Below are 11,895 nucleotides of genomic sequence, written 5' to 3' on the forward strand. Positions count from 1 at the left end.
CTACCTGCAGCACTAACCCCTCGGAGCTGTAAGGCTTACGAGTGTATCAAGTATCAAGGCGCGATCGCTATATCCGTGCTTTGATAAGGTCATGCACTCTACTACTACATCCGTACGTAGCTCAAACTCCCACTAAGTGGTCCCCCGGACCTGAAAATGCTGGACATTCGATGTCGCATTATTCGTCTCTATCTCCTCCTATGAGGTCTTGCCTGAAACCTTTTCCATGGAACAACGCCCATGCTCAATAGTAGGCGTATTCGCAAGGATATAGCAAAGTAAAACTAACAGTAAACGCCTCTTGCCAAAGTTCAACCCATCAAAAAAGCCATAGCAGCAGCGCAAGGAAACCAAGAAGCAACGCCGATTTGCAGGAATTAGCCATCCCACTGCGCAGTGGTCGTGATCACACCCCCATCTCCTTCTCCTTGCCCGCATCTGGGTCCAGATAGTCTTCTCTTTCTGCTGCCTCATATTCACCTACAAGGTCCATCACCACAGCCCGCGCTTCGTCAAATTCGCCGAGACCGTCCGTAAAGGGGCTCTCCTTCTTGTACTGTTCCAAAAATGCGTTTCGTTTCCGCAGGCGGTCGTACTGTTGGACAATTCGTTTGAAGAGAGTCGCCACTGACGTGTGATTCGCCAGCATCAGGCCGCTAACGCGGTGCGTGTTTTGTATGTATGGAGATTTCTTGGTCAGGGCGACTTGGATACTGGCCGGACCCCAAGGGATGAATGATGCCAAGCGTCGCTCGCGGATACGCAGCAAAGACTTGTGCACATCTGTGGGATCTGCTTCACCCTGGATGATGTTGAGAATACTCATGTAGCAACTAGACTTGCTGGGGTTGATTGAGACCATGCGGTTTTTCGGCTGTAGCAGGCGGCGCATAACGTCTAGCACGGTGGTTTTGCGAACTGTCTTTGCTTGGTCGACATTGTCACCGGTAAAGGGCGTGTATGAGGTGATCAGGAAATGGCTGCGAGGTGTAGGAATAAGAGAGGCGATGATTCCAACAAGATCGTTGTGCATGTAGCCGGGGTAACGGAGGGTAGTAGTAGAGGCTGACATGACGGTGGACACCTATCGAGAGTGAGCTTTCTTTGTATCTGGTTTAGTTGAGCAATGAGCAATGAGCAAGACTCACAAGCTGATTCGTCTGCTGGAACGAAGGCTCTTGCACATGAAGTCTGTCTGCAACAATCCTCGAGAGTGCACCATTGTCGAGAACAACCTGACAGCAACTTAGACCTATCATTGGGTAATCCCGTAGATGGAAACTTACCACAGAGTCAGCATTCTGCGTCAGTCTCCTCATGGCTAGCAGACTGTTGTACGGATTGACCACCACATCCGCGGACTGGGTATCTGGGAAAACGGAGTATGTCTGAATCAACTTCTTCGGAAATCGGTCATTCATCCGCTCTAGGATGAAGCTACCAAGTCCCGAGCCGGTTCCTCCTGCAATGGAATGCAGGAACATGAAGCCCTGTTACGACATACCAGATTAGCCCAACAATATTCATATGCGAGCGCCAAAAATATCCAATCCCTTCCACCTAAGTGCCTCACCTCTAAAGAATCACTACCATCCGCTTCTCGGTCAATCATGTCGAAAACCTCCTCTTGTACAACTTCGCCGGCGGCGTAACCGGCACCCCAGTTGTTCCCAGCACCAATGCCTTGCTGTCCGATAAAGAAGTTCTCGGGGTTGTAGATATTCTTGTAAGGTCCGCTTTGTATTGAGTTCAAAACCTGTCCATGCAAGCTCAGCTCAGATCAGGAGAGAAATAAATCGCAGCGCATTGGTAGAGTGTGGATTCGTACTCTTGGCTCTAAGTCCAGAAGGATAGCCCGGGGGATATATCTGGTATCATCGCTCTGATTTCACCAAAGGTCAGCTCACTCAATCCAAGCATCAGATCTCCAAGTCCGACACGCCGCAAAGGCTCTTACCTGGTAGAAGAAGACATCCTTGCGATCCCCGCCTTCTGTCGCAAACTCTTCCAAGTTCCCATCCTGGCTAATCCCATGCTCAAGGCAAAGCTGTTGCCAGAATTGACTGCCGACTGTACAGAAATCCAGTTAGCGGGATCGTGGCGTCGCAAGAGTGTCATGTCTAATGAGGTTGCGGACGGCTGGTTTGCGTCGCTCGAGATCCATACCATTGTTGCCGCACTGGCCGGCTTGAATCGTAATTATTTCTCTGAAAACAGCTTGAGTATTAGCTGGCTGTAATCTCACATAGAGGATCAGATAGAAATAATTGGGCAAATCGTGGTACATACCTGGGCATCGTTTATCTTGACCACCAGTAGTAGACGAGGTTATAGCCCACGCGTAGCGCGTTTTCGCGGGGAATCTTATTTTGGCGGTGGTGGGCCTCAGGTACATAACGTTAGGTAGCTATCAGTGGTGTCTGAAACTTTCTAAAGCAAAAATGAAAACATAGAACCGAGATTGTAAATTCGATCGGTTCCAACTCGGCCGTGAACTGGCACCGTGTATATGAATGACTAAATTCTTATTCTATCCTGCTTTTTGGATGTCAATGTGCACGCTGCTTTCCGGTCCACATGTTGGTCTTGAAGTAACTAATATGCTAAACCACCATCGAACATCCCAAATCTGAACCAGGGAAAATCACTGAACGTCGTGCAGTTGGCCGTGGCACGCCATGGAGTATCATATGTTGCATGCCCCATATGTGCCAGGAAAAGACGAAGTACGCCACGCTCAAGTGTCTCAAAATCCCGCTTTGCAAGCCGTCACAAGCATGCCGGCCCCGGCGACTACGCCATCAACTATCCTCACTCTTCGGCCTTGTCGTTCACCATATGCCCTTATACAGCCATCTCGCACCCCTTCCTCCATACCTGCCATTCCCGCACAGCCCATGCAAATGGCTCTTAAGGGATGCGACGTGCTTTTGATGAGCCTCTCTGTCGCATCGCTGATTCTTTTCCTCACCTCTTCAGCAGGCGTAGTATGTAATTCGCCGGCTGTCAATCCAGTGGTCTCGACACCGGCAAAGCGAGCAGTAGAGCTGTTGCTGTCGCCAGAATTCACGATCATCTCTGTGACCGCTCTTGTCAGTTCGTCTCTCCAGATGCTCCCAGTAGTAACTATGCCGAATGTCTCCTTTGCTTGTGCTTTATGAAAGTTTGCATCTCCTGTCAGATGGAAAGAGCTAATGAGGGAGAGGGAGGTCAAGACACTAGCTTCGAATATGCCTGTCACATATTTCTTTCGGTACTCTGGTACTGCGGAGTCTCTTCCGGAGGACGCTTCCTCAAATTCTGTGATCGCCTCTTTGAGCATACCGACTAAGGGATGAGCCGAATAACATGCCACAAGAAATGCGTCGTATCTTGGGACAAGTGGTTCGACAAAGGGCCTGCAATGCAAGGCTGATGTGATAGAATCTTTTCCCGAGTTGATGCTCGGCACTCCGTTGATAATGCGCCCATCCGGGAGTGTGACAGACTCACTGGAAGGCGCCGTGAAGTAATCGAAGTAGATATCTGCATAATCCAAGCTCTCTAGGATGGGTTTGAGTGCGTTCGTCATGTGGGTTGAAGTGTTTGGGTTAATGATTAGGATCGAGAATCGACGGTTGTCGTTCGGTGCAGCCATCTTGGAACAGCTTATTGCTATGAATTGGCCTGGACTTCGACGCTGACCCACTCAGATCCGATGTTCGTTGCTATATATGCGATTATGCTGTATATATTTTGGAATTGGATGTTCCGACCGGATGAGGTTTCCCCAAGCGTCTACAGCCATGTGCCTGTTTGTCCTCCCCACCAAAAGACACTAGTCCATGCTGAGGATTGAAGACTTCAAAAATCAAAAAGCTTCCAAAAGGCCTCTAAGCTCAATTAAGCTCGATCGCCTTCTTGCAGTCATGCTTGTATTCTGGATTACAATGTTTGATTCTGCCCACTCTATGATGAGGTCAGATGAGCAGTGTTCCAGTGCGGGGTAAGGGAACCATAGTATTTATTCCACCATAGTTGGAGAGGTGTTTGAGACCTCGTATTCGCACCATATCCTCTCTTTAGCGGGCTACTGTGGGTATCGTTATCTTGCGTGTGGACATGAGATTGCTGTATTATTAATTAAGAATGTCAGTCCTGAATACAAATAGCGACAATGGCCCATCCCAGCGGAAGGTACAGCTGACCTCAGTATTCCATCAGATTCCACCCTCAGCCTTTGAACATCACCGACTACACTCACTCGATTCTCAGAATGCCTTTGGTTGTACCATCCGCTACGCCGAGAGTCATCCTCGGCTTGATGACCTTTGGGCCAGATGAGGCCGAAGGTGCTCGCATCACGTCCCTCGACGACTTTAACAAGTGCTTGGATCATCTCCAGCAGCAAGGATACAACGAGGTTGATACTGCACGAGTCTATGTGGGAGGAAAACAAGAGGCTTTCACAGCCCAAGCAAAGTGGAAGGAACGTGGACTGACCCTAGCGACGAAATGGTATCCTCATACTCCCGGTGCACACAAACCCGACGTCCTTCGTGAGAACCTCGAGCGTTCTTTGAAGGAACTGCAAACCGACCAAGTGGACATTTTTTACCTGCACGCCGCGGATCGATCCGTGCCTTTCGCGGAGACTCTCGAAGCCGTCAATGAGCTCCACAAGGAGGGAAAGTTCGTGCAGTTAGGCTTGAGCAATTACACTGCTTTTGAAGTTGCGGAGATAGTTATACTCTGCAATGAGAGAGGTTGGGTCCGACCCACAATTTACCAGGCGATGTATAATGCTATCAGTAAGTATCGTCTTGCTGCGACCTAGATGTTTTGCTATAAGGCCCCTCTCTGAGTGTAGTTACTGACGCCGATATATAAAGCGCGCAACATCGAAACGGAGCTTATCCCCGCCTGCAAGCGCTACGGAATTGACATCGTTGTCTATAATCCGCTGGCTGGTGGTCTGTTCTCCGGGAAATACAAGACTAAGGACATTCCTGCGGACGGAAGATATAGTGATCAGTCTTCACATGGAACCTTGTACCGGCGACGTTATTTCAAGGATGCGACATTCGACGCTCTGCGACTGATCGAGCCTGTTGCTGAAAAGCATGGTCTAACCATGCCTGAGATTGCGTTTCGCTGGATCCATCACCACTCCGCGCTCAACATAAAGGATAATGGTCGCGATGGTGTCATTATTGGCGTGAGCAGCCTCGCGCAGTTGGAAAACAACCTCAAGGATATCCAAAAGGGCCCGTTGCCTCAGGAAGTCGTCGACGTATTGGACCAAGCCTGGCTGATTGCGAAGCCGACCGCTCMAAACTACTGGCATCTCGACTTGGAATACACCTATGATACCCAAGCGGCACTGTTCAAGCCTAAAACGAAGGTGTAGCTCAACCAATGCACCGTATTTGGATTATACATTGCCCTTGTTCCATAGATATTTACGATTCACTCGTACAACCTTTCGTTGTGGCTTTTTGTATAGCACCACTCTGCCTCTGATTCTTCCATGTGGAGAAATATCTTCCATGTACTTAAGCCGTCTGCCGAGAATGAACCGAGCAAAGTCCTTCTGATCAAGGGTAAGTTTCTGGCGTCATGTGTTCCACCCGCTTTGCTCAGAGCAAAGGAGAAAAATTGAGTGAAAGGCAAAGGATTGAGGAAAGATACCAAACGTGTGAATACGACATGAATTCTTAACTTCTGAGGTTATGCCTCCGCCATTCATATCTCCAGTCCTGGGTAGGCAGTCCCGATATCATCATGTCGGCGTCGGAATTTCGGTCAGTTGTGGATCTCCACGTTTTTTCGCCCTGCAAAATTTGGTAACAAGCCCCATCTTCTTGTCCGAGATTGGATTCTAGAATGCTGATTGATAACACTGTGGCCTATTTGCCTTTGCAATGGTAGACGTGCCAAGCAAACAGAGGATGAATTTTCGCGGAAATCGCTGCCGCTCACTGGAGCTTGTCTCCTATGAGAACTTTGGTTGATAACTTGATTGCAGTATGTCTCTGCTGTAAGGGACATGCTTGGGTTGACAATGAGCAAGATCATCAAGTCTTGTCGGACCTCACTGCCGAGTATCTTGAGTAGCAGCCGGCCTACCAAAGAAGGAGGCCAAGACGCAGGCGCAGCAGAGGCCTCACCGGATACGCTTCCTTGCCGCTCCTCTCTTGATGAGTACCGATTTGCAGAGCATCACAGGGGCTGGAGACGAGTCGTGTACAGTTTCACACCATCGTACGTCTCCAATTCCCTCAAAGCAGGCTTCCCTCAGAGGGTCTGGTCAACCATGAGGTCTCTGGAAGCTACTAACATTCGTATCAGGTGGTTTTCCGTTGTTATGGGGACTGGGATGATTTCCACCGCCCTGAATACTCTTCCTTATAATGGTCGCTGGCTGTACTGGATCTCGATCGTTGTCTTTGCCCTCAATGTCGCCATCTTCGCAGTGTGCAGCATTTTGAGCGTGCTCCGCTACACTATGTACCCGGAGACCCTTAACGCTATCTTGAATGAACCTGCTCAGTCAATGTTCTTGAGTACACTTCCCATGGGCCTAGCGACTATTGTGAACATGGTCTGCTTTGTGTGCGTCCCGGCGTGGGAAAATTGGACGAGAGATTTCGCTTGGGCCTTGTGGATGGTTGATGCTTGCCTTTCAGTTATCTCCGCACTATACCTGCCATTCTCACTGTAAGTATGGCTATCTCTCTGTCTCTCTCTCTCTCTCTCTCTCTCTCTCTCTCTCTCTCTGTGTGTGTGTGTGTGTGTTTGTGCCGCATTTGACTAAACAAAAGCAGAATGGTTTCGAACGTCGATGCACAGCACTCCTCGATGACTGCGATCTGGCTCTTGCCAGTTGCGAGCTGCGTTGTGGCTTCAGGGACTGGTGCAGTCGTTGCAGACCTCATTTTGGATCCTAATCACGCTTTATGGACTATTATCGTCAGCTATCTCCTATGGGGAGTTGGCATTTGTTTATCGATGATCGTCTATGTTATCTACTTTCAACGGCTTACTGTGCACAAATTGCCGCATAAGGGAGTTATCATGAGCGTGTTCTTACCGATGGGACCTTTGGGATCCGGCACCTTTGCGTAAGGCCCCAGGATGAGCTTCATTATGATCTACACCTAACCCGTCATATTTTCAGGGCCATGAAACTCGGTACAGCTGGAAAGACTGTTCTATCAAAGACTCAAACGTTGAATGACAGCTCTGCCACCTCCATAGTTTATGTTGTAGGCGCAATGACCGCACTAATACTCTGGGCATTTGGTCTTCCTTGGCTTTTCTTTGCGTGCGCATCGGTGTTGAAGTCTGGGAGGTTTCCATTCAACATAGGTTGGTGGGCTTTCACCTTTCCAGTTGGTGCGTATGCGATGGGAACATGCCAGTTAGGGAGGCAGCTGCCTTCTGCATTTTTCAAGGTCCTGGGAACAGTAAGTTTACACAACCGATCGATGTTTCAATCAGAGTCTAAGACTTACATCAGGTCATCTCGTTGATAGTCGTGATCCACTGGGTGGTCATCTCTGTCAGTACACTCAAGGGAGTCGTCTCTGGAAAAATATTTGTTGCCCCCGGAGTCGCCGGTGTACAACGCCAGGGCAAAGAGGAGAATGATTCGGAAAGCATCTCATAATCTTGATGCAGAATCCGCCCTGATTACTGCATCCTGGCTGAGTCGAACTTGAAAGTGGAGCGGTGATACAGTTTCCACCCTACAAGGAATGTGAGAGAGTCATGCTAGAGATTATTTGCAACCATTATCTATCTCTTGATATCAACGCTCTCTTTCGTGACAGAGAGACCAACATGTGCTTATGCATTCACAAGAACTTTGTTTGTGCAAGTCCAGATCTGGAATACGAACCCTATCAATGGTTTACGGCTTCGTCCTTCCCTCATGACAAGCCAAAGGGGAAATGTGCGTCATGAGAGAGACACGAGCCTTGTTTCCAACATTATCGAGAGTGCTGGCCTTATTCGCGCGGAGAAAGCCGCATCCTCTGTTGCTTTGCCGAACACCATGACCAAATCTAGCGTTGCATCTGGATTCCACAGGAGAAAGAGGGTAGGATTCTAGCGCGCCATTCTCCATACGATTCCGTGGATCTTTCGGGCCGTTGTAGCGAAGACTGCACCATTCCTCACTAGGGCATTCTAGACAGCTCGAGGCGGGCTAGGAATCACCGAAAGGCACAGCTCGCCACATAGCCGGAGACCTCGTAGTAGACTTGTGCGTATCACCCTTACATCGAGGTCTGGGTCGTTATGCAATTCGCATGGGATGAGAATCGAGAAAGCCGCCGATGCTCATAGAGCCTGGGCTCTCTTATCACATACTGCAGATGTCGTTTTTCAGCATTCCAGACCTCCCGGTTAGCTTCAGTTGATCAGAATACTGCCTCAAATCGCGCATCCATCCATTGTAGCCAAACTGCAGGACACAAGCTATTAGACCTACAAAGGATAGGCTGAGAAAATGGGCCGAACAATGACCGAACTCAATACCCGCAAACTCGACAGATCGTACGGCGTTCGGCTCATAGAAATCATAAGATTGACAAAAGTATTCTCGTGAGGAATTCCAGCGGACATCATAGGCTTTCGCCCCAGACAACGGCAACAACCGATGCCGCTCCGGCATTTACGCCCCTTCGGGCTTTTAGTGGACGTCTAGTAACTTGCTAATGACCCGGTCACACATCTTCATACCGCGTCATTAAGAAGAATAGTGACTTCCCGAAGGTCTATTGTTCCCGCTCGGCGAGCGGCTGGACTCTGGATCAAGGGGCCTCATGCCGCCGCTGTATGTGTTCAGAGATCTTCTGTCGAAATCTGGAGACCGGATGGCTGCATCTCTGTCAAACCCCAAACGAGGAGCAGCTCTAGTCGTGTGATGCTGTGGGACTCGAATCGAGAACGAGTCCATTGAGGTTTGCTTTACAGCGGAAGCCCCTTGTTTGATTCTAGAGTGAGGACCACCAGTGACTCTTTTCATATGTGAGGACCTGGCTTTAAAATGGGCATATTGGCCTCCCTGAACCCCTGCTCAGAATACAGCCTCGGCGTTCTTGACAACAGTCTTTTCTTCTCGGTCTCAGCAGGATGTCTCTTGTCATTGCTCGTTCAGCCAAGAAAGAGCCTTTAGAGCCTATCTCGCCTACAGATTCCGATCTTGAGAAGAAGACTCCAATCAACGTAACACGAATTCTATCATCTACAGAAAAGTCTGACCTTGGCGATGTATCTGACAAACGTCGTTTCTGGTTTCAGCGGTCTAAAGGCGATAATTCGAATGTCATCGCTACCCAGCCGTCTGTCTTCGATGACCCGGAGTTAGCAGAAGAATACAGACCTCGACCAGATTGGGAAAATGTCCATCGGTTCGATCCATCGGCTCGATGGTCATGGGGTGAAGAGAACGTGTGTTAACAATTCATGAATAAGGATCACTTCGCAACTCAGACTGACAGCGATGTAGAAAGTTGTTCGGAAAATCGATCTTCGTATTACCTTATTGGCTTGTGTGATGCTTATGGCATTGGAGCTTGATAAATCCAATATCCGTTCGTGCTGTCTATCCAAATGTGCAATATTGAAGATCGCTGAACATGTACGAGCTCAGAACAAGCCAATGCGGACGACTTCTTGACAGATTTACACCTAACCCGGGACGGTCAGTCTGCGCAAAACATCAAATCCATCTTCAATAGACTGACAGAGTCTTCTATCACTTCAGACTATAACTTGGGAAACACGATTAGCAGGCTATGCTACTTACTCGCCGAAGTACCTGCACAGGTCATGGCCAAATGGCTCGGCGCCGACAGATGGGTTCCTTTCCAGATGACATCATGGTCAATCGTCGCTCTGTGCCAGTTCTGGCTCTCTGGCAGGACATCCTTTCTGTGCACAAGGGCTCTTCTGGGGTTGCTATCCGGGGGGTTCGTGCCAACAGTCAGTGGTTTCGCAAACATGATAAGCTTATTGTGCTCATGTATAACAGATGATCCTCTACCTTTCCTACTACTTCAAGCATCACGAGCTTTCCATACGTCTCGGCTTCTGGTATACAGCGTCTTCCTTTGCGGACATCCTCGCTGGATTTTTCGCTTTTGGGATTCTGCACCTGCAAGGAGTTGGTGGTCGTGCCGGTTGGCGTTGGCTTTTCTTGATCGAGGTTCGTGGCAGGTCAAGTTCCTCTGTTTCGATGCTCATTATTCACACACAGGGGCTGCTCACATTGACGCTTGGTCTTCTTGCTTTCATCCTCATGCCACCGTCACCAACGCAGACGGCGAATTGGGCCCGAGGCAAGAAGGGATGGTTTACAGAGAGGTATATCTTTTACTCCCATGGCACACTAGAACATGCTAATGATGGTTTGTGGATAGAGAGGAGATTATCATGGTCAACCGTATCATCCGAGAAGACCCCAGCAAGGGCACTATGCATAATCGCCAGCCGTTGACCCTCAAACTTATTTGGCAGAGTTTCAAGGACTACGATCTATGGCCCTTGTATATCATAGGACTTTTGTTCCTGATACCTAGTGGTGAGTACAGCACAAGATTCGACCAAGTGGATCTTCTGCCGAAGCCAGCTAATGTCCGCAGCAACAATATCGCAATACTTTACCTTGCTTTTAAAAGATTTTGGATTCAGCACTTTCAACACGATTTTGCTTTCCATTCCATGCAACGTACGCAATTTCAGGATCAGCCACCAATCTTTGCTGAATACTGACTTTCGACTAGGCGATGGGCGCTGTGACCCGAATAGCCCTTGTCTACGGAGCTGAGGCCTTCGAGTCCCTTGCGTATATGGGCATTTTAGCCCAGTTGTGGATGCTGCCAATGCTCCTTTATATGAATACGGTTAATTTCAGCCAAACCAACAAATGGGTCGCATGGACAGTACTCACACTGATTCTTTCTTTCCCAAACCGTAAGCACCTTTTGGCCTAAAATGCGTCTGGGACACAACTAACGAGAATTCCTACTCAGCCCATGCGCTTCACGCTGGGTGGAACTCTCGCAACTCGAACAGCGTGGGAACGCGGACAATCGCAGCCGCATTATATAACATTTCGGCGCAGGCGTCTCAAATCATTGGTTCAAACATATACCATGACTGTGAGTGTGGCCAGATCCATCCGTGAGCGCCCTTTGTTCCTTGGCTAATTAGGCATCCACCTTTGCTGCAATAGCGGATGCTCCTCGCTATGCCATTGGAAACAGGACGCTACTCATCCTCGCTTGCACGAACATTGTCCTCTATGCCTTGACCAAACTATACTACGTGATGCAGAATCGCCGCCGGGATATGAAGTGGCAGGCCATGACAGAGGACCAACGAGTTGACTACGTTGCGACAACACAGGATCAGGGTAACACAAGACTGGATTTCAGATTTGCGCATTAGCCAACAGCATACGTAATGATTCTTGGCCTCCACAGCAGTATAGACCATCATTAGCAATAGAATTGAAATTTGGGTCGTTTAAGAATAGGATCTGGTTAAAGGAACGCCTGATGCATAAGGCGCCAAGAGCCTAAGGCTGACCGGGTATGTGATAAGGCTATCATCACGTGCTACAGATAGGGCCGCGCCACGATCCCAAAACGGTAAAGAGAGTAGCCTGCAACGCAAGGCGCCTGCTGCGTTTGGATGCCACGCTCACGAGGCTCCATAAGCATTGCCAACCATCACCTGCTCTCGACCGTTCTCTGAACTTTTTTCAATTTGTTTCACGTCCAGTATCTATTTTTCTCTCCCTGTTAGTCCTGGGCGGCTGTCGGATCCGTGTTCCTTGGCTTGATCTGAGACATTCATTCTGTTCTATACTTGGCAAACGTGGCCGCAACAGCAGTACTTCCC

At 49.0% G+C, this 11,895-nt stretch overlaps 5 protein-coding genes across 5 annotated transcripts; 3 read left to right on the top strand and 2 right to left on the bottom strand.

Annotated features, from left to right (window-relative positions):
- Positions 1-406: 406 nt before the first annotated feature.
- On the bottom strand, positions 407-2,395 carry Asppvi_002522 (gamma-tubulin mipA; the record flags this gene model as incomplete). The annotated part of the gene is made up of 7 exons (XM_043298504.1): positions 407-1,084; positions 1,149-1,235; positions 1,287-1,490; positions 1,574-1,756; positions 1,829-1,882; positions 1,958-2,070; positions 2,290-2,395. 7 exons carry the CDS (start codon positions 2,393-2,395, stop codon positions 407-409), a joined length of 1,425 nt encoding a protein of 474 aa, XP_043154439.1.
- A 351-nt stretch (positions 2,396-2,746) lies between these two features.
- Positions 2,747-3,637, bottom strand: Asppvi_002523 (aspartate/glutamate racemase family protein; the record flags this gene model as incomplete). The annotated part of the gene is made up of 1 exon (XM_043298505.1): positions 2,747-3,637. One exon carries the CDS (start codon positions 3,635-3,637, stop codon positions 2,747-2,749), a length of 891 nt encoding a protein of 296 aa, XP_043154440.1.
- A 618-nt stretch (positions 3,638-4,255) lies between these two features.
- Asppvi_002524 (aldo/keto reductase family protein) lies at positions 4,256-5,389 on the top strand (the record flags this gene model as incomplete). The annotated part of the gene is made up of 2 exons (XM_043298506.1): positions 4,256-4,790; positions 4,872-5,389. The coding sequence occupies 2 exons, from the start codon at positions 4,256-4,258 to the stop codon at positions 5,387-5,389; spliced, it is 1,053 nt and encodes a 350-aa protein (XP_043154441.1).
- A 654-nt stretch (positions 5,390-6,043) lies between these two features.
- Positions 6,044-7,651, top strand: Asppvi_002525 (TDT family transporter; the record flags this gene model as incomplete). Its single annotated transcript, XM_043298507.1, has 5 exons — positions 6,044-6,243; positions 6,331-6,699; positions 6,807-7,103; positions 7,160-7,448; positions 7,502-7,651. 5 exons carry the CDS (start codon positions 6,044-6,046, stop codon positions 7,649-7,651), a joined length of 1,305 nt encoding a protein of 434 aa, XP_043154442.1.
- A 1,469-nt stretch (positions 7,652-9,120) lies between these two features.
- Asppvi_002526 (putative MFS transporter) lies at positions 9,121-11,439 on the top strand (the record flags this gene model as incomplete). The annotated part of the gene is made up of 11 exons (XM_043298508.1): positions 9,121-9,438; positions 9,497-9,581; positions 9,641-9,691; positions 9,755-9,972; positions 10,022-10,195; positions 10,247-10,353; positions 10,410-10,570; positions 10,632-10,717; positions 10,773-10,962; positions 11,022-11,150; positions 11,225-11,439. The coding sequence occupies 11 exons, from the start codon at positions 9,121-9,123 to the stop codon at positions 11,437-11,439; spliced, it is 1,734 nt and encodes a 577-aa protein (XP_043154443.1).
- Between the last annotated feature and the right edge of the window lie 456 nt (positions 11,440-11,895).

Source organism: Aspergillus pseudoviridinutans (assembly GCF_018340605.1).
Source record: "Aspergillus pseudoviridinutans IFM 55266 DNA, scaffold_2, whole genome shotgun sequence".
NCBI lineage: Eukaryota > Fungi > Ascomycota > Eurotiomycetes > Eurotiales > Aspergillaceae > Aspergillus > Aspergillus pseudoviridinutans.